At 43.0% G+C, this 19,349-nt stretch overlaps 1 protein-coding gene and 3 non-coding genes across 4 annotated transcripts in view; all 4 read right to left on the bottom strand.

Annotated features, from left to right (window-relative positions):
• Positions 1-19,349, bottom strand: part of htt (huntingtin) — a 51,945-nt gene that overhangs the window by 17,767 nt on the left and 14,829 nt on the right. The window contains exons 22-51 of the mRNA XM_056409598.1: positions 17,982-18,170; positions 16,984-17,110; positions 16,787-16,902; positions 16,591-16,702; positions 14,548-14,685; positions 13,567-13,725; positions 12,190-12,287; positions 11,944-12,083; positions 11,714-11,777; positions 10,837-10,937; positions 10,592-10,738; positions 10,321-10,441; positions 10,090-10,235; positions 9,382-9,557; positions 9,049-9,260; positions 8,490-8,616; positions 8,283-8,407; positions 8,093-8,203; positions 7,910-7,987; positions 6,945-7,168; positions 6,766-6,844; positions 6,047-6,208; positions 5,897-5,952; positions 5,623-5,771; positions 4,499-4,635; positions 4,294-4,410; positions 3,546-3,668; positions 1,954-2,216; positions 1,337-1,479; positions 1,009-1,237 (exon numbers count right to left, since the gene is read on the bottom strand). Coding sequence (XP_056265573.1) covers positions 1,009-1,237; positions 1,337-1,479; positions 1,954-2,216; positions 3,546-3,668; positions 4,294-4,410; positions 4,499-4,635; positions 5,623-5,771; positions 5,897-5,952; positions 6,047-6,208; positions 6,766-6,844; positions 6,945-7,168; positions 7,910-7,987; positions 8,093-8,203; positions 8,283-8,407; positions 8,490-8,616; positions 9,049-9,260; positions 9,382-9,557; positions 10,090-10,235; positions 10,321-10,441; positions 10,592-10,738; positions 10,837-10,937; positions 11,714-11,777; positions 11,944-12,083; positions 12,190-12,287; positions 13,567-13,725; positions 14,548-14,685; positions 16,591-16,702; positions 16,787-16,902; positions 16,984-17,110; positions 17,982-18,170 — 4,169 coding nt within the window. The remainder of the gene's footprint in view (positions 1-1,008; positions 1,238-1,336; positions 1,480-1,953; positions 2,217-3,545; positions 3,669-4,293; positions 4,411-4,498; positions 4,636-5,622; positions 5,772-5,896; positions 5,953-6,046; positions 6,209-6,765; positions 6,845-6,944; positions 7,169-7,909; positions 7,988-8,092; positions 8,204-8,282; positions 8,408-8,489; positions 8,617-9,048; positions 9,261-9,381; positions 9,558-10,089; positions 10,236-10,320; positions 10,442-10,591; positions 10,739-10,836; positions 10,938-11,713; positions 11,778-11,943; positions 12,084-12,189; positions 12,288-13,566; positions 13,726-14,547; positions 14,686-16,590; positions 16,703-16,786; positions 16,903-16,983; positions 17,111-17,981; positions 18,171-19,349) is intronic.
• LOC130190859 (small Cajal body-specific RNA 14) lies at positions 7,719-7,852 on the bottom strand. The gene has a single exon (XR_008831080.1). It is a non-coding gene; the product is annotated as a small Cajal body-specific RNA 14 (non-coding RNA).
• LOC130190857 (small Cajal body-specific RNA 14) lies at positions 12,823-12,952 on the bottom strand. The gene has a single exon (XR_008831078.1). It is a non-coding gene; the product is annotated as a small Cajal body-specific RNA 14 (non-coding RNA).
• LOC130190858 (small Cajal body-specific RNA 14) lies at positions 15,405-15,534 on the bottom strand. The gene has a single exon (XR_008831079.1). It is a non-coding gene; the product is annotated as a small Cajal body-specific RNA 14 (non-coding RNA).

Raw genomic sequence — 19,349 nt, 5'->3', positions numbered from 1 at the left:
AGGAAAGAGAGAAAGTAAGTAAGTAAGTAAGAAAGTAAGAAAGAAAGTGAGTGAGAAGGAGGAAAGGAGGAAGAGAGAAAGTAAGAAAGAAACAAACAAACAAGGAAAGAGAGAAAGTAAGTAAGAAAGAAAGTAAGAAAGAAAGAAAGTAAGTAAGTGAGAGAAAGGAAAGTAAGTAAGAACAGAAACAAAGAAGGAGGAGAAAGTGAGAAAGAGAAAGGTGGTAAGTAAGAAACAAACAAACAAACAAAGAAGGAAAGAGAGAAAGTAAGTCAGTAAGTAAGAAAGAAAGTAAGAAAGAAAGAAACAAACAAACAAAGAAGGAAAGAGAGAAAGTAAGTAAGTAAGAAAGAAACAAACAAACAAGGAAAGAGAGAAAGTAAGAAAGAAAGTAAGTAAGTAAGAAGGAAAGAAAGAAAGTAAGTAAGAAAGAAACAAACAAAGAAAGAAGGAAAGAAAGAAAGTAAGTAAGAAAGAAACAAACAAACAAGGAAAGAAGGAAAGAGAGAAAGTAAGTCAGTAAGTAAGAAAGAAAGTAAGTAAGTAAGTAAGAAAGAAAGAAAGTAAGTAAGAAAGAAACAAACAAAGAAGGAAAGACGGAAAGAGAGAAAGTAAGTAAGAAAGAAAGAAAGAAAGAAGGAAAGTAAGAAAGAAAGAAAGAAGGAAAGAAAGAAAGTAAGTAAGAAACAAACAAGGAAAGAAGGAAAGAGAGAAAGTAAGTAAGTAAGAAAGAAAGAAGGAAAGTAAGAAAGAAAGAAACAAACAAAGAAGGAAAGAGAGAAAGTAAGTAAGAAAGAAAGAAATAAGGTAAGTAAGAAAGAAACAAAGAAAGAAGGAAAGAGATAAAGTAAGTAAGAAAGAAAGAAGGAAAGTAAGAAAGAAACAAACAAAGTAAGTCAGTAAGTAAGTAAGAAATAAACAAAGAAGGAGAGAGAGAGAGAAGGGGCGGAATTATGTTTTATTTGCCATACTGCCCCCAAAAAACGTTGACGGACCGTCCGCTCGTACCTGGGTGTCTGGTGCACCTCCGCCCACCAGGAGTAGTTGGTGTAGTCGATGATGAGGAGGACCTGGCACCAAAGCAGCACAAGAGAGGGGTGGGTGGTGATGAGGCACTGCACCATGCTGTTCAGCCCCTCCAGGGGGTAAAACAGAGCGGCGTCGGTGCCGCTCTGTCCGCCTCCACCCTCACCCTTTAGGAGACGGCTCGCTGCCGCCGTGATCCTGCGGAACATTCCTGAAAGAAAAAATAAATTAAAAAAATGGTGAAATGTAATGAATTTCAATCTAGAAGCTTAATATTAGTCGTTTGAAAATCTGAGGACGTAAAGCTCACCACTTTTGAAGACATGGATGAGACACATGAGCAGCGTGCCCAGCTGCTGGCAGTAGAAGGTGTGCTGCTGCTCCGTGATGTCCACTTTGACCTGTCGGGAGGAAATGTCATCCAGCAACACGCCGACCAGCTGGAGAAGGAACCTGGAAACAAGGGAATAGGAGACATAGAGGTTTATATTGTTAATGCTTTTATCGTTTCTCTTTTTACCATGGTTGTTCATTCTGGTCACATGACATCCATTCTTCTGTCCATCCTGGAGAGGGGTCCTCCTCTGTTGCTCTCCTAAAGGTGTCTTCACTTTTTTTCCTGTGAATGTTTTTTATTCTATTTTTTGGGAGAGTTTCTCCTGATCCGATGTGAGGTCAAAGGTCAGGGATGTCGTATGTGTTCAGATTGTAAAGCCCTCAGGCTAATTTGTGATATTGGGCTGTATAAAATAAACTGAATCATGTAAAAGTGCCTTTGAGTGCCCTTTAAGACGCTATACGAATACAAACGTATTATTATTAATAATATAGGTGATGTGAGAAGGGAAACAAACGAGATGCATGAAAGCAACAGAGTGGGAAACGCAGCCCTCCATCTTCACGTCAGAAACAGCCTGAAACACTCACCTGGAGAAGGTTTCCTCAGGCGGGGCCTTCTGGGCCTCGCCGAGCGGCTCCGGGGCGACGAGCGCATCGGCAGCGGGGGGGTCACACGGGGAGAGGTGCTGCTGCTGCTGCAGGCGACGGATGGTGGGGCAGGAGAGGAGGTGCGGCGTGAGCGAGAGCTCGTGGACCCGCGACAGGACAATGTCCTCTGTGGACTGGGAGACGAGGACCCGGAGCACCGCCATGATGCCGGACACCCACAGCTGGACCGTGGCCACCGACGCCTGGAGGAGCAGAGGTTAGAGGTCAACATGTATACGTTCACGTTTTCACAAAAAAGACGACGCGCTGTGTTGATGGGTAATTTTAGGATGATTTGAACCGGGGTTGTATGGAGGTAATTATCCGTAGTCAGTGGATGGCGGTCAGAAGGCCTCGAGGCTGGAGAGACGGACAGGAGAACCGGCACAGGAGTAATGCACTAAACATATTTATACCAGCTTAAAAAGCACTTCAGTGGCATTTACTTGTGGCATTACTTGTAGTATTACTTGTGGTAAGTAGTATTACTTGTGGCATGACATGTGGTATTACTTGTGGAAAGTAGTATTACTTGTGGCATGACATGTGGTATTACTTGTGGTAAGTAGTATTACTTGTGGCATTACATGTGGAAAGTAGTATTACTTGTGGCAAGTAGTATTACTTGTGGCATTACATGTGGTATTACTCATGGCAAGTAGTATTACATGTGGTAAGTAGTATTACTTGTGGCATTACATGTGGTATTACTCATGGCAAGTAGTATTACATGTGGTAAGTTGTATTACTTGTGGCATTACATGTGGCAAGTAGTATTACTTGTGGCATTACATGTGGTAAGTAGTATTACTTGTGGCATTACATGTGGTATTACTCATGGCAAGTAGTATTACATGTGGTAAGTTGTATTACTTGTGGCATTACTTGTGGTAAGTAGTATTACTTGTGGCATTACATGTGGCAAGTAGTATTACTTGTGGCATTACATGTGGTAAGTGGTATTACTTGTGGCATTACTTGTGGTAAGTAGTATTACTTGTGGTAAGTAGTATTACTTGTGGCATTACTTGTGGTATTACTTATAAGTAGTATTACTTGTGGTAAGTGGTATTACTTGTGGTATTTTTGTAGTTTGTCTTTCTTAAAGAAGCTTTACTGTCTTGATTCTTGTTGTTCCGAGTTTGTTCTCGTGGTTGATTCACATATTGTGAGTCACTTTGCTTAAAAGCGTCTGCTAAATGATAATAATGTGAATATAATGTTAACTTGTGATATTGCGCAACTTTAATGTTCTTAAAAGAGTTAGTTTGGATTAATCTGAATCATACAATAACAAACAAACTAAGAAATAGTCAGACGAGCATCTTCCGTGTTCAGGAATGTGAAACCAGTATTTATGACTAAAACTAATTCCAGAGAGCGTAGAGGAATATTGCCGTGCATTACTTTGCTCCCGTGCCTCTCTTTCTCCTGGCCGAGGATAAGAACCTCGTACAACCCGACTTCAAAACAATCTGAACCCAGTCTCAAGTGGATCCGGGGTCTGCGCGTCCCGGCATGAGGGGCCTCACCATGGTCACCGGGGTGGTGAACATGGTCTTGAGCAGCATGTCGACGGGCCGGAGGGAGGACGGCGCCACGGTCTCAAACAGAGTGTTCAACACGCCCAGCGCCTCCGGGGAGTCCAGCTGCATCTGTGAACACACGAGATACGAATACAGTCAACACGACCGCAAAAACATGGGCGCATATGAAAAAAAAACGTTATCAATAAATACAATCATTGCAGTTCACAAGACCATAGCGGTTAAAAGACAGACGTTTGTTCCAATGTTTTAGAAAACCAGGGGAATATAGATTGCGCCACTTTGTGTTGGCTCTGTTAAAGCCAGAATTACTATTTTTATTTATTTAAATCAACAATATGCAGGGTTCATACACATGTTGACTAAAGGACATCATCATCAAACATTTTGTGAAATCTCCGTGTCTACACAAGTTTATGCCTTAAATGAATGAGAGACAATAGTTAGATTAAAAGATTAATATTTATATAAATGTTGATCCTTTCAATCAAACTGCGTGAATTAACATATGAATATAACACGTTTCCAAAACTTTTGGGATTTAATTTTTCAAGGACTTTTCCAGGCCTGGAAATAACCATTTTTTAAATTCCATGACTTTTCCAGGTTTTCCATGACCCTACGAACCCTGAATATGCCTTGCATGTATTTTTGATGACCATACTGTTTTAAATTCATACACGTTGGAGTCTCACCAACACGTTTGACCCTACAGCACAAACGGCTCGACTACCTGCTGCTTAGCGATCATAGGAAGTATGACATCGGCGATCTGTCGGGACAGCCTCTTCCACTTGTCCTCGTTCTCTTTGTGACACTGCTGCAGCACGAGGATGAACATCTCCAACACCTGCGCGGTGAAAGCAAAAATGTCAGGCGGAGAAAACATTTCGCCGGAACGCCGCGCGACATCTTCGCGACGCCGTGTGCGCCCGTACCTGGTGGTACTGCACCAGGCGGAGCAGCATGGACACCACCACCTCCTTCTGGGTGTCCAGCTCCTTGCCTGCGTCCGCCTTGTTGGAGCCCCGCAACACAAACAGATCGTGGACTATCGGCTGCAAGGCCGGGATGGCTGCGGAGGAAGGAGGAACATTAAATTAAATAACTTCAGACTCTATATCCATGTTGGTTTATTACCTTCGCATTGAAAATGCCGAAGGTTATGTTTTGATCGCCGTGTATTTGTATGCGTGCGTGCGTGTTATTCGCATAAGTCAAAAAATATTAAACCGAATCGCATGACATTTGGTGGGATGATTGGTTATTATCCGTGGACCATTTGATTAGATTGTGGGATCGATCGGGTCAAAGGTCAAGAAAAGGTCAAAATCTTCTTTTTACCATAGCGCAGTCAATTTGTATCCAATTGTCATGCTACTAATGCCAAAATGTTCATAATTCAATGCCCAATCTTGTGATATGCGAAGGTATGCGCTCTACCGAGTGCCCGTTCTAGTTATTTTATTTTATTTAATGGTAATTATAAGAAAAACAAAAATGCCGATTATCCAGCCACAGTAAGGATCCAGCTATGTGTTTGTTTAAAGGAGAGTACACGCCAGGTAAGTAGAATTTGAACTGCCATAAATATTATTTATGTCATTCGTAATAAGTTTGGTTGCATATTATTTGTACAAATCTTTTTGTTGAATTTTGTTTTTGTTTTTTTGCATTTGATGGGAACTATTTTTGCATCCTATGTTGCGCTGTCAAAAACACATGTGGTAGCGGTATTTGTAAGAAGTGTAAGTAAGTGCAAGATAAGTATTTCTAAGTGGACCCATTCCCTCTTAGTTTTGTGCAGCCGGTGAGGAACATCCTTTATGTTTTAAGTCTATGTTTTCATCGCGCATATTTCTGATTTTAGGTAATGTGAACGCCAACCTTGGTTAAATGTATTTATACAGTTCGACGGTGGATTGAGACGCTGGTTGACTGAAGTGCGCGTGAATCCAATAAATCCATCAGTAACCCAAGAACGACGGTGTCATGTATTTCCTGGAGGGAGTGATAAGAATAAATGATCATGTATGTCATGTGTGTTGAGAGTTCCTCGTACCGTGCGTGACGGCTTTCCTGCCGCTCGCCATGATGCCGTCGCACAGCTGGATGATTTTGGGGATGCTGATGATCTGCTTGGAGTGGTACCGCTCGTAAGACAGCAGCACCAGGAAGAAAAAGATGTTGGGGATGATGGCCTCAGAGTCTCTGTGCAAGAAGACGGGATTATTTAGGTCAGAAAAAAGGACGGCAATGGAAAAGAGCTAATCTCAAAGTTAAAGAGGAAGCCAGATGTAACACAGAAGAAAAGCATGAGTCTAAAGAAAGCTCACCTGAACTGACCCACTTCAATGTACTCAAACTGCTTCAGGACAAATCCGATGAACACCTGAAACAGAGAAAAATTTTAATCTTTCCGAGTGAGCCGAAGATAAACTAATGCAAACAGCATACGTGTGCATTTTGTTTTGTTTTTTCGTTACCTGATCCGAGTCGAGCAGGCAGTAGTTGACCCTGAGCTGCACCAGTTGGGCGAGCAGGTCCAGTACTTGCCTCTGCAGGGCCACAGAGGTGCTGGTGGTGTACTGCTTCAACGCTTTGATCACCAGCGGCTCGAAAAGACGAATGTGGTTGTGGATGGCGTTCTAAAATAATAATAAAAATAGGCGAAAGCTTTCAGAATAGCAGCAAATGAGCAATGAAAGCCAGCGGAGTCGCCCCCTGGTGGTCAGTAGAGAGAATGCAGCTTTAACACATGACGCATAGATGTCTATACAACCAGAGGAGTCGCCCCCTGGTGGTCAGTAGAGAGAATGCAGCTATAACACATGAAGCATAAACTTCTATACAACCAGAGGAGTCACCCCTTGGTGGTCAGGAGAAATAATGCAGCTTTAACGCATGAAGCATAGACTTCTATACAACCAGAGGAGTCGCCCCCTGGTGGTCACACTTGTTCTTGTACACAATACCACCTTCTGTATAGGGTTTTCATTGATATTTTTTCCTTCTTATTATAGTGTTATTTCTACAATGTTGACTGGGAGAGTCCTGCACTAGATTTCCAACGGGTCTGGACTGTTGGTCTAGGCACAAATGGCAAATAACCGGAATCTCCCAAAAATAGTTAGTGTCTTGATTGTCACATTTTTTTTAGATGTTCACAATTTTAACTATAAAAAAAAAGAGCAGAACAGCTTACCTTGTCTCCTCTGTTGCGCGTTGCATTTGAAATGTTGTACCTCAGCTGGTTGGAAGCTTTTTGCATCACGTCAAACCATCTAGAGGAGGAACAAGATGGGAAGCTTCTGTCATGTCTGAACTGTACGTCTCTTATCTTTCATGCTCACGCGTCTCCTCCGTGTGGGGGCTGCCGCTCACCCGGAGGTGTCCTGCTCATCTTCGGCCTGCACCATGTTGCGCATGCTGGCGTCGGCGAGAGCCTGAGTGAAGTGCGTGTACGGCGCCATGAAGCAGTAATGGTAGAGGCCTGGTCGCAGGTTGGAGGAGCCGAGGCGGAGGCCCTTGCCCTGGGAGCGGCTCGGTCCGCTGAGGACGCCGTCGCACTGGGAGGCCAGGTTGGTGCCGAAAAGAGTCTTCAGCAGCTACAGACAGAGAGGTCTTTAGTTACTAAAGAATACTAAGAAAATAAACTATACTTATGAGTGCACTATTATTTAAATGCTTTTATTTTCAAGTAGTATTTATAAAACAAATTGGCTTGTACACTTTATTATTTTGTTAAGGCACATGTCTTCCATTTAGATTACATTTTTACGAAGTTGATTTGCAAAGTTAAAATGTAACATTGCTTACATACAAATTGCTATGTTGCACATAATTAAGAGCATTTTGTAGAATATTATATATATATACACATATATATACATACACACACATGACCAGCTTGGTTTCTTCGTGTTTACATGTTTTACTGAAGGGGACATTATCTACCGTTTTCAGAGAAAACTGTAGATAATGTCCCCAAATAAATAATAATTCAGATTTAATGTCCCAAAAAAGATTTATTTTAAATAAATTCAGTAATAAATGATTAAATAAAAATCTCTATAATGCAAAGGAGTCATGCTTTATGTTGCGTCTTGAGGCTAGATGACACCCAGCTGGTTTATAACGCAGTGTGTGTATAATCAAGATGTGTGGTACCCTCGCACAGGGAGACCCAAGCCTGTACAGGCCCTGTCGGCAGGTACCAGTCTCACTCTGTGTGGAGTCACACCGGCTGCAGCACACTGCTCAGTGTTGCAACCATAAAGATACGCACACACGCAATAAATGTGACGATACAATCAATCAAAATCAACCAGAGAAAGTAGATAACTGACCTGTTGTACACAAACTGTAGCCATGGTTGGTTCTCTGGAGAAACACGACTTGAGGTAGCCCAAGATTTCCTCCACACACTGAGAAGAAAACACAAGAACATCGTTGTATTCAAATGATTCGATCAGGCCATGTGAACACGAGTGGCAAATTATGATGCGTACGATTTCCAATCATGTCTTTACCTTGCTGATGTCGTGCAGCGTGGCGAGCTCCAGGAGCTGAGACAGAACGTCCAGAGTGGAACGCAGGAAACCTCCAAACTTCTCCTGGCTGCTGTGGAGGTCCAGCGTCACCTAGGAGATACAGAAAATAGAAAGAAAATGACCACCACCGCCATTCAGGCGACTAAAGCCTAGGAAGTCGTGCTCTGACCTTGTAGTTGGCGTGCGTCGCTTTGAGGACGTCGTAGAGCTTGAGGTAGGGTGGCAGGTGATAGAAGTTGCCCAAGGTGGTGGATTTGTTGACGGGCGTTGACCCGGTGCCGTCCGCTGGCCTGCCTGCTCACAGAAAGCAAAAACATCAAATGATACATTTGCAGACGCGTCGCAGCGACGTTGACCGGGTCGGGTGCGCACGTACCCGCGTTGATCTCGCCGCTTTTCTTTGGGCTCATCGGAGCGGCGCTGGGCTCGGCAGCATCCTTCTCCTTGCCTTTTCTGCGAATGGGACTGAGGGAGGGGGTGTTGCTCAGGGAGGGGAGGGTGGCCTAGAAATAAAAGCAACAACACAAAAACAGTGAACAGAGTATTTAAAGAGAACTAAATACAATGGGGACTCAAGTCATAAGCAGATCAATGAAAGTAAAACTAGAACGGGCACTCGGTAGAGCGCATACCTTCGCATATCACAAGATTGGGCATTGAATTATGAACATGTTGGCATTAGTTGCATGCCAATTGGATAAAAAATGACCGCGCTATGGTAAAAAAAAAAGATGTTGACCTTTTCATGACCTTGACCTTTGACCCGATCGATCCCAAAATCTAATCAAATGGATAATAACCAATCATCCCACCAAATTTCATGCCATTCGGTTTAATACTTTTTGTGTAATGCGAATAACACGCACGGCGATCAAAACATTACCGTCCGCATTTTCAATGCGACGGTAATGAGACGTTGAGCTCTAGACGGTTACCTTGACCGCTGGTCCCGGGGGCGTGTCGTCGAGCACATGGGCACAGATGTTGAGGATCTTCAGCAGGTGAGAGAACAGCTGCTCCACCATGGCCACCAGGGAGCGCTCCGACAGAGCGGCCCACGGCTCCTCCATCTTATTTGGGTTCGGGGTCCCACTGCTGCCCTCCTCCTCTCCGGCCCAGGGGTTGCGCATGCATTTCGGGGCCACGGCTGGGAACATGATTTATGGACACGTAAAAAAAAAAAAAAAAAACGATATAAGAACGCTCCGAGTGAAATACAATTTAATTTCAAGCTACGGGTACAAAATTGCGACGCGTGTATTACCCACCGGCGAGCAGATTGCCAGAAAGCATCAGCGCATCCTGGTGTGAAGAGAGATCCAGTGGAAACCAGGCGGAGGAGAGTAAAGAGAGGACCATGTTGGCCATGCCCACGGTCAGAGTCCTCCGCTCGGTGTCCGGTGCCGATGAAGAGGTGGCTGGAGCGCCGCTCGGCTGCGACACACTGCGGAGAGAAGATACATCAGGTGTGATAGGAAGGAGGAAAAAAAGGGAAACGAGAACGGGCACTTGGTAGAGCGCATACCTTCGCATATCACAGGATTGGGCATTGAATTATGAACATTTTGGCATTAGTTGCATGCCAATTGGATACAAATTGACCGTGCTATGGTAAAAAGAAGATTTTGACCTTTTCATGACCTTGACCTTTGACCCGATTGATCCCAAAATCTAATCAAATGGTCCCCGGATAATAACCAATCATCCCACCAAATTAAATGCAATTCAAAGACGATTTTGACCTTTTCATGACCTTGACCTTTGACCCGATCGATCCCAAAATCTAATCAAATGGTCCCCGGATAATAACCAATCATCCCACCAAATTTCATGCGATTCGGTTTAATACTTTTTGACTTATGCGAATAACACGCACGCACGCAAATACACGGCGATCAAAACATAACCTTCCGCATTTTCAATGAGAAGGTAATTAAATGAGAAAAGATGAATAAAAGAGCGCGGGGCACACGAACCTGAGGGCTCCGCCTCTGCTGCGGCTGAGACTGGAGCGGGAAGAAAAGCCGCTGCTGGAGCTGACGTAGCCGCAGTGCCAGCCTGTACTCCAGGTGCACACTGGGTAATGTACGGCGAGGAGACACAAGGCTTCGCAGCAGCCAAACTGCAGAGAAACGGACACATTGTTTTGTAGTGAAACACGTCGAGACATTTTTTGGGACGCGCTACGCGTGCGACTGGAAGCTCACAGTCAGGGCTTTGGAGGACGAGGAGGTGAAGGCGTGGGAGACGGCGGTGACGACTCTGGACAAATTGTTCTCGACCGTGACGTCGGACACGTTGTTGGACAAGTTGTAGCCTCGGTACGTCCTGCCAGACGAGGGAAGAGATTGATTTAGTCACTGAACCATTTAAACTTAAAAAGCTCTCGTTGTCCGTACATTACGACTACGGTCTACACATTTATGAGCAATAAAAAGACACCAGAAGGAGGGAGTGTGTGTGTGTGTGTGTGTGTACCTTGTGACGGTGCTAACTGTGAACTGGGAGGGGGGTTGGGTCTCGTGCATCAGCAGCTGCAGGTAGACTGAACTCTGGTCGCGGGCGATCGCCACTACCGGGTCCGCTTGACCCTGGTCACAGTCGTAGAACAACCTGGAAACCAGCCTGGGAGAGAGGCGCCGCGACAACGAGAGGACCGTGAGGAGAGGGAGACGTCGGGAAGACGGAGGATACGGAATGTGGGACGAGGCGAGGCGGCGTACCTGCTGACGGCGGATGCGGCCACATGCCGGACTCTGGGGTCGTCGTCGCCCAACAGACGGACGACCACGTCGTTCAGCACGCGGTCCTGCAGCCGCAGACGCTGCGCGGAGAAGAACGGGGAATCAGGGTCGGCAACGCAAGTTAAAAGAAGAAAAAAACGTTGAGGATACACACTGATGTTGAGAAGTCTTGTAAACACATCTTTTATGACTAGACCTCGAATAAAAACAGATAAGCACTATAGTGGCATTACTCGTGGCGTTACTCGTGGTAATACTCGTGGTAATAATCGTGGTAATACTTGTGGCGTTATTCATGGCGTTACTTAGTGTTACTCGTGGCGTTACTTAGTGTTACTCGTGGCGTTACTTGTGGCGTTACTTGTGGACTTGTGGCGTTACTTATAGTGATACTCGTGGCGTTACTCGTGGCGTTACTTATAGTGTTACTCGTGGCGTTACTCGTGGCGTTACTTATAGTGATACTCGTGGCGTTACTTAGTGTTACTCGTGGAGTTACTTATAGTGTTACTCGTGGCGTTACTCGTGGTAATACTTGTGGCGTTACTCGTGGCATTACTTAGTGTTACTCGTGACGTTACTTAGTGTTACTCGCGGCGTTACTTATAGCGTTACTCATAGTGTTACTCGCGGTATTACTTGTAGTTTGGCTTTCTTGAAAAAAATGCTACTTTCTTGATTCTTGTTGTTCCGAGTTTGTTCTCGTAGTTGATTCACTCATCGTGAGTCCCTTTGGATAAAAGCGTCCGCTAAATGACATTTGATAATGTAATGTACACACTGCACGTGTTTGTGTGTAAAAACGACTTGCAATTCCACATGACGACTGCAGGAGAAGGTAGAAAGGAGAACTTACCCCCGTGTAGTGATGATCCCCTCTGTGCAAAGTCTCCGTTTTCCTCTCGAGGAAATTAACTAACCTAAAAGAGGAAAGGGTGAATAACTTAAAACAGGCAATCGCGGATTATTTATCATTCAAACATTGTTAGCGTGTAGGATGAAGTGATTTATAGAGCGTAGTCAAAGATGCCAGAGCGAGTAGCAACACAGTGGGAAAAAAAGAAGATTAAAATAGATTTTTTTTACCGGAAGTCCATTTCAGCCAAGGTCTCCAGGAGCTCCGTGCGAACGAGCCAATAGGACGAGTCCCTCAGAGCGAGAAGGTTGATCATCAACTGCAGGCCGAGCTCACTCAGGGTGCTGCTGCACACGGTCATGAGGCAGTGCTGCAACACACACACACACACACACACACACACACACAAAAGGTGAGCCTCAAAACGTACATGCAGAGCAGAGACGACCAGCGCGCTCATGCCGATCCACACGTACCCTCACGGCAGAGCACGCCATCTTGCACGTGACGGAGGATTCATCCTTCAGAGTCCTCTGGAGCAACGGCACCAAGTCCACCAGGGACACGGGGTTACCTGCAGAGCAACGGGTCACACAGGTGGTCGTCAAACACCAGCAACGCTCTCATCATGTACCAAGAAAAAAACACACCTGTGCAGATAAGACACTTTATCAAACCCCGAAGGACATTCTTGATAGAATAGCAACAAAAAAACAATAGAATACAAACATAATAAACAGCATAATGACAATTATTCAGATTTCTTTTAAATAAATCCAGTAATGAATGAATAAAAAAATCCCTATCATGCAAAGGAGTCATGTTTTATGTTGAGTCTTCAGAGGCTGAGGCTCGATGACACCCAGCTGGAATACAACTCCTGTATATGCTCCTGTGGAAGCTGGGTTGTGTTGAGTCTTAGTTTTGTCTGTCATATATATTGTCTGTCACTGTTTTATGTTGTATTGTCTGCAACTTTGTGTGACGTGCTACAGCTGCCGTCTTGGCCAGGACACTCTTGTAAAGGAGATTTGTAATCTCAATGAGGCATTTCCTGGTTAAATAAATTTAAAAATATATATATTTTTAAAAACACTGTGTATAATGAAGATGTGTGGTACCCTCGCACAGGGAGACCCAAGCCTGTACAGGCCCTGTCGGCAGGTACCAGTCTCACTCTGTGTGGAGTCACACCGGCTGCAGCACACTGCTCAGTGTTGCAACCATAAAGACTGCCACACACACACACCTTATTTATTAAGTCTTTCATCATGGAGATGCCTTGCATTGATCAAACCAATCAATAAACATACCCTGCTAATTGTACTAACGCCAAGTTTACAGACATTTATACTTCTCGGAACTTCTGTAAACATATAGAACTATTTTGTCAGCTATTTTTTTGTGAAATTTCCCACAAGCTAATAATTCGGTCTACTCTGAAACTTGGAGATGTTATCTGTTACCATGATAATAATAACAATTATTAACTGTGAAATAATAAATACAGACAATATGCAGGGTTCATAGACAGGATGTTGAACCAAATTTCCAAACATTGTATACATGAAAAAGTGAGAAAATATCGTATTTAAACCAACAATGAGAATTCCAAAGCATACAGTGTATAACAAATGTCCATGACTTTTCCAAAACTTTAGGGATTTTTTTTTTTTCAATGCCTTTTCCAGGCCTGGAAATAACCATTTTAGAAATTCCAGGACTTTTCCAGGTTTCCATGACCTTACGTACCCTGACTATTGCAAAATATAATAGCAATAGCAAAGTAAATATATAAAAAGAAAAAAGGAAAAATATATCCGCCTCCCACACACACACATACACACACATACCTGTTGCACTCTGCACGCTGGCCAGCCAGCTGTGTATGTTGTAGCGTGTTTTGGTGAGTGCAGCTTGTACGATGGCCGCACAGAGGATGGCCGTGGCCCCTCGGATCTGGGGGTCCCCGTGCTCAACGAGGCCCAGCATGTCACTGATATACTGCTGCTCTGCAAGGGGGCCACAGAGAGCAGGGTCAACGAAAATACAGGAAGCTTTTGATACATGTTGACATTAAAAGGTTTTTTTAAATCATTTGAAATAATAAAATCTATCTAATGGCTTTCGATTCAGGGTCCTGGTGTTACGTCACGCCTTAGTGAGACATAGATAATATTATTGGTTATACACTACCGTAAAAAGTTTAGGTCACTTAGAAATGTCTTTATTTTTCAAAGTAAAGCTCTTCTTTTTATGAAGATAACATTAAATTAATCATAAATACTCTCTCTACATAGTTAATGTGGTAAATGACTATTCTCTGGTGTTTAATGAAGTCTCTACATAGATGTATAGAGACCCATCTCCAGTGTTCTAATGGTACATTGTGTTATCGCCTTAGAAGACTAACGGGGGTAGAAAACCCTTGAAAACCCTTTTTATGTGAGCGCAGCTGAAAACAGTTATGCTGGAGAGAGAAGCTATACAACTGGCCTTCCTTTGAGCGACAAGTTTGAAGAATTAAAAGTATATTTCAAATAAAAATCATTATTTCTAACCTCGTCGATGTCTTGACGATATTTTCTATTTATTTAGCAATTCACTTAATAAATAAAAGTGTGAGTTTTCAAAGAAAACACCAAATTGTCAAATGAAATGCAAAAAAAGTTATTTAAAGTTTTTTGTTGTTGCTTATGCTGGATATTAAGCCACAAATGCTACACTCAGTCCTCTCGTCTTTTTGGTTTATTTTGTTAAAACTCTCCTGTTCGGGTGTCGCACATCATCTAAATAAGATTGCTCTCTTTTATCTTTTCGTGCGCCCTCCTCACCTTCAACTGGAACGCCGTCCAGCGGCTCCAGGTAGAGGGAGTTGAAGAAGGCCTCCGGGTGCAGCGCCGCTGCTGCCCCGACGCAGCTGACCGCCAGAGCCTTCACGCTCACTCGCACCTCCTTGTCAGGGGTCAGACCTGGAAAAACATGGCAAGATTTACACAAACACACAACCAACACACACACAATGATGGAAAACAAAACAAGGTCAGATGAACACACCGACAACATTAAGTTGAGGCCGTGTCTCTAAATGTTATTTATAGTTTAGAATACCGTAGAATAGGTTTTGTATCATAGCAGTTATTACGTTTATGTATTAACGCTTTCATCATAGACATAACAGCTTGGTTTCTTATTGTTTACTGAAGGGGACATTATCTGTTTTCAGAGAAGAAAAAAATAGAATTCAGATTTCTTTTAAATAAATAAATTAAAAATCACTATAATGCAAAAGTTGTTATGTTTTGGGAATAAATAAAAAAGTTTATTTTCAAAATAGTATTTATAAAGCATATTATTCCATTAGGGCACATTTATATTATTACATTTAGCCTGAGATAAGGGACTAAAATGTAACTATTTATATACAATGTCAGTACATTTTCTATGCAATTGAACATAGATTAGTGTTTTGTAGAATATTGCAAAACAATATTATATTTTACTGATGATTGAAGGGGACATTATCTACTGTTTTCAAAGGGAAAAGAAAATTCTGATTTCTTTCAAATAAATCCAGTAATAAATGAATTAAAAATCCCTATAATGCAAAGGAGTCATGTTTTATGTTGCGTCTTGAGGCTGAGGCTCGATGACACCCAGCTAGTATATAACGCAGTGTGTGTATAATCAAGATGTGTGGTACCCTCGCACAGGGAGACCCAAGCCTGTACAGGCCCTGTCGGCAGGTACCAGTCTCACTCTGTGTGGAGTCACACCGGCTGCAGCACACTGCTCAGTGTTGCAACCATAAAGACTGCCACACACACACACACACTTTATTTATTAAGTCTTTAATCATCGACGTGCCTTGCATTGATCAAACCAATCAATAAACATACCCTGCTAATTGTACTAATGCCAAGTTAACAGACATTTATACTTCTGACCTTTTGTAAAACTACCACAAAAAAAAAAATCATATAGAAACTATTTTGTCAGCAAATTTTTTTTTGTTGTTGTGTGAAATTTCCCACAAGCTAATAATACAGTCGACTCTTAACCTTGGAGGCGATATCCGTTACTATGATAATCAGGATGTTGGTGCTCTTGAATATTGAATCCATGTCTTCATTCTAAATGCAATTTGTTTTACATTCTCACCTAAAACTGAATCACTCGGTTTATATTAAACACAAAGTAATACGCTTTTGTAAAATCATGAAACTTTTCCCCTACAACCTCTGGTTGAATCATCATCTGTACTCTTTGATTTTAGATGTTGATGTCATCGTCTCCTAATATCTTCATTGTGTGCTCTCTTCATATGTTTTTGGATTAATAATATCTGTTCTGCATGTGCCGTCATTAAATACCTGACAATTGACAGTTCTCACAAACTGGGCTCCTCTGATTGTTCTCCCACTTAAAAAGATGAGGCCTGTAATTTTCATTTCACTTGAACTTGAATTAATGTATTTTTTTAAACCCAAATGGACTGCGTATATATAGTTATTTTTAGCAACAGTGTGTGAAAAGCTTGTGAAGACTTACAGAAAACATTTGACCTTTGTCATTGCCAACAAAGGGTATATAACAAAGTATTAAGATGAACTTTTTATATTAACCAAATACTTATTTTCCTCCATGATTTGCAAATAAATTCATTAAAAATAATCATAAAATGTGATTTTCTGGATTGTTTTTCCTCATTTTGTCTCTCATAGTTGAGGTATACCGATGATGAACATTACAGGCCTCTCATCTTTTTAAGTGGGAGAACTTGCACAACTGATGGCCGACTAAATACTTTTGTGATTTTAGAAACACTGTCATTCTGTTTGCCTATGTCTAATTTTGCTCAGTTTTTAATAACTCACCATTCTTTTGGCCCGTCAGTAGGAAGGAGGCCGCGAGGAGCCGGACACAGTGCACCAGCGGCTCCACCCCCTGGTCAGTGTAATGTCCGATTGGACCCTTTATCCGAGACGGCTAAGAAACGAGCAGTTAAAGTTAAAAAGAGTAAATAATGAAGTCGCTTTCTTTACCTTAAGGTGAGGATGAACTGGCGTGTACCTTGTTGTCGGGTTCAGGTTCAGCCGATTCGTCCTTGGGGATGAAGCGGTCCACGCTGCTGTCGGAACCCTGCCGGTTGTGACCTCGGCCGTCGAACAGATGAGGTTTGCTCAGTGCTGCACGCATAGATTAATACTTGATATTAATAAGGAGAACCTGTTTGATTAGAACCAGGGTTTCTGTGTACACAAACCTACCCAGTGCCGATTGCATAATCGGGTCCGTAGGTTCTTCTTGGGAGGAAGCCGCTGCTCCCTCTTCTTCTTCATCCTGTAACGTCCCGATCTGCATCCCAGAGTACTGGCTCTCGCTGCCATCCAGCACCTTATGCATTAGACACAGAGCAAACTCCTCCAGTCAGGAACAACATGTTCATGACAGAAACACAAACAGCAGAAAGTGGAAATGCCACCGCATGCAACAGGATTCCCAGTTAGTTCTACATTATTTGTTACGGAGTTAGAGTTGCTGGATTTGAGGACAGAGACGCACACACCACATGACAAACGAGGACTAAAACTGCAAGTAAAAACAAACGTTTGAAAACTACCGGATCATGCTTGGGTCACTTGATTTACAGCAAATCAACTACACACAGGGGAAAAAAGCACATGGCGTGATCACATGGCAAAAAACGTTGGTTGCCACGGTCCACCAGAGGAAGAGCAAGCTTTTGATCCAAACTAATGAACTTTGAAATTAAGTGAGAGAGTATTTCCAATACATGGACTGCATGAGGTACACACAACATTTTAAAGTGAACAAGTGTTTCCTTACAAAAAAAAAGATGTATAAAGTAATCTTAATCCAAAAAAATTTAGATAATTAATGATTTTTCGCCCCGGGTTTGGCCTCCGCTGGAGCAAAAGCCCGTCAAAGTCCTCTTGAAAAGGGGAGAGGGAACCAAATCTGAAGGAGAACCATCGACCTTCATGCTTCTACGTTCAGCTCTTCACTACAAGCCACCAAGATGCTTCTTTTTACAAAAGCATCTCATTTTTCTGGGGGGGGGGGGGAGGGATCACTGGAAACAAGGGGGAGGGGAAGGGGCATGATGTATGGTCAATAAGAAGAGGGAAAGTAGCAATACGCTGGGGGGGGGAGACGAACGAAAGGGGAAAGAATGAAGAAAGCCAAAAGGGTTTCCAGACAAGCAAGCCCCTCCCACTCCGTTCAAAGCGTCCAATTGGCTGACCTTGTCACTAGTGCTAGAGGAAGAAGAAGAAGAGGTGGCATAGAAGGAAGAAGAGGAGGAGGAGAAAGAGAAAGAAGAAGACGTGGAGGAAGCGGTGTAGACAGAGGAGTCGCTGTCTGTGGCGTCGGGACCCTCGGTGGAAGTCGGTGAGGGAGGAGACGGCTCAGTCACCGGCAACGGAGTGTGCGACTGAGACGAAGCGGGCAGAAGGATAAGGAGGGGGTGGGGGAGGGGGGCAAAACCATAGAGGTAGAATTGTTAGAGTGGACTATCTCGCCCCAAAACGTCTAGGGGGGGGGGGGGGGGGGGAGCAACGAAACCCAAACGATTGAATTCAGCGGCAGCAGCTCTTAACCTATTTATTCTAGGGCTGTGAAACGATTACAATTTTTAATCGGGTTAATCACAGGTTTTTGTGGATTAATCATGATTAATCACATATTACCGATATTCTCGGTATATTTTGTGAGAATATAGAGATTTATGAGAAAAGACGGATATATACATTTATACATTCTTCTATACAATGGTGCTGCAACTCAGCAGTTATTTAGCAGTTTTCTTCCATATGGAACATTAATACATCTTCATCCTAAACAGAATGTTTAACCCTCCTGTTACCTTTCGGGTCAATTTGACCCCATTCAATGTTTAATGTCGATGTTCTTTGGGGTCAATTTGACCCCAGGCTGTTTTTCACTGTGTCAAACATATAAGAAATATCAACTTTTTTATTTATTTAAAGGGCTATTTAGGTAGTCAACAAACAAACATAAAGTACCTCACACTTAAACTTGGGAAGCAATATTAATTCTAATAATTTTCTGGAGGTTTTAATTGCTGTGGTCAAATTGACCCCGAGGGTAAAATATGTTAGTAAATGTAAAGGTAACAGGAGGGTTAAACAGAGCATTTTTCTCTTGTTTGTCAACCATTAACTCCACCATGATACAATCTAAAGGTGGACAGATTGACAAGTGACTTTTTTTTTGCTCGGTCCCAATGCGCGCGCACGGAGCTCTGTGGCGCGCCAGACGGAGATCGATAAGTGTTAACGCAACGCGAAGAGACAGAAATGACATGCTGCTGTGGAGATACGATCAACAACAGACGTTTAGTTTAATAAAAGAACAAAGACGTGCTATAGAGAACATGTCAGGGGCGGGCCAATCTCTTTAATGTCATGCGATCTACCGACACTACGCCGCGATCGACTGGCAGGTCGCGATCGACGTGTTGAGACCCTGATCTACAGGAAGTAAAAGTCGTAACAAGGTTTCCGGAGGTGAACCTGCGGAAGGATCATTACCGATGAACAGACCGTCTGCATGAGAGCGGACAGAGTTCAGATTGAAGTGGTGTATTGGA

This window comes from Pseudoliparis swirei, chromosome 24 (assembly GCF_029220125.1).
Source record: "Pseudoliparis swirei isolate HS2019 ecotype Mariana Trench chromosome 24, NWPU_hadal_v1, whole genome shotgun sequence".
Lineage (NCBI taxonomy): Eukaryota > Metazoa > Chordata > Actinopteri > Perciformes > Liparidae > Pseudoliparis > Pseudoliparis swirei.
Note: the sequence above shows the minus strand (reverse complement) of the source record. Positions and strands in the feature narration are given on the sequence as shown.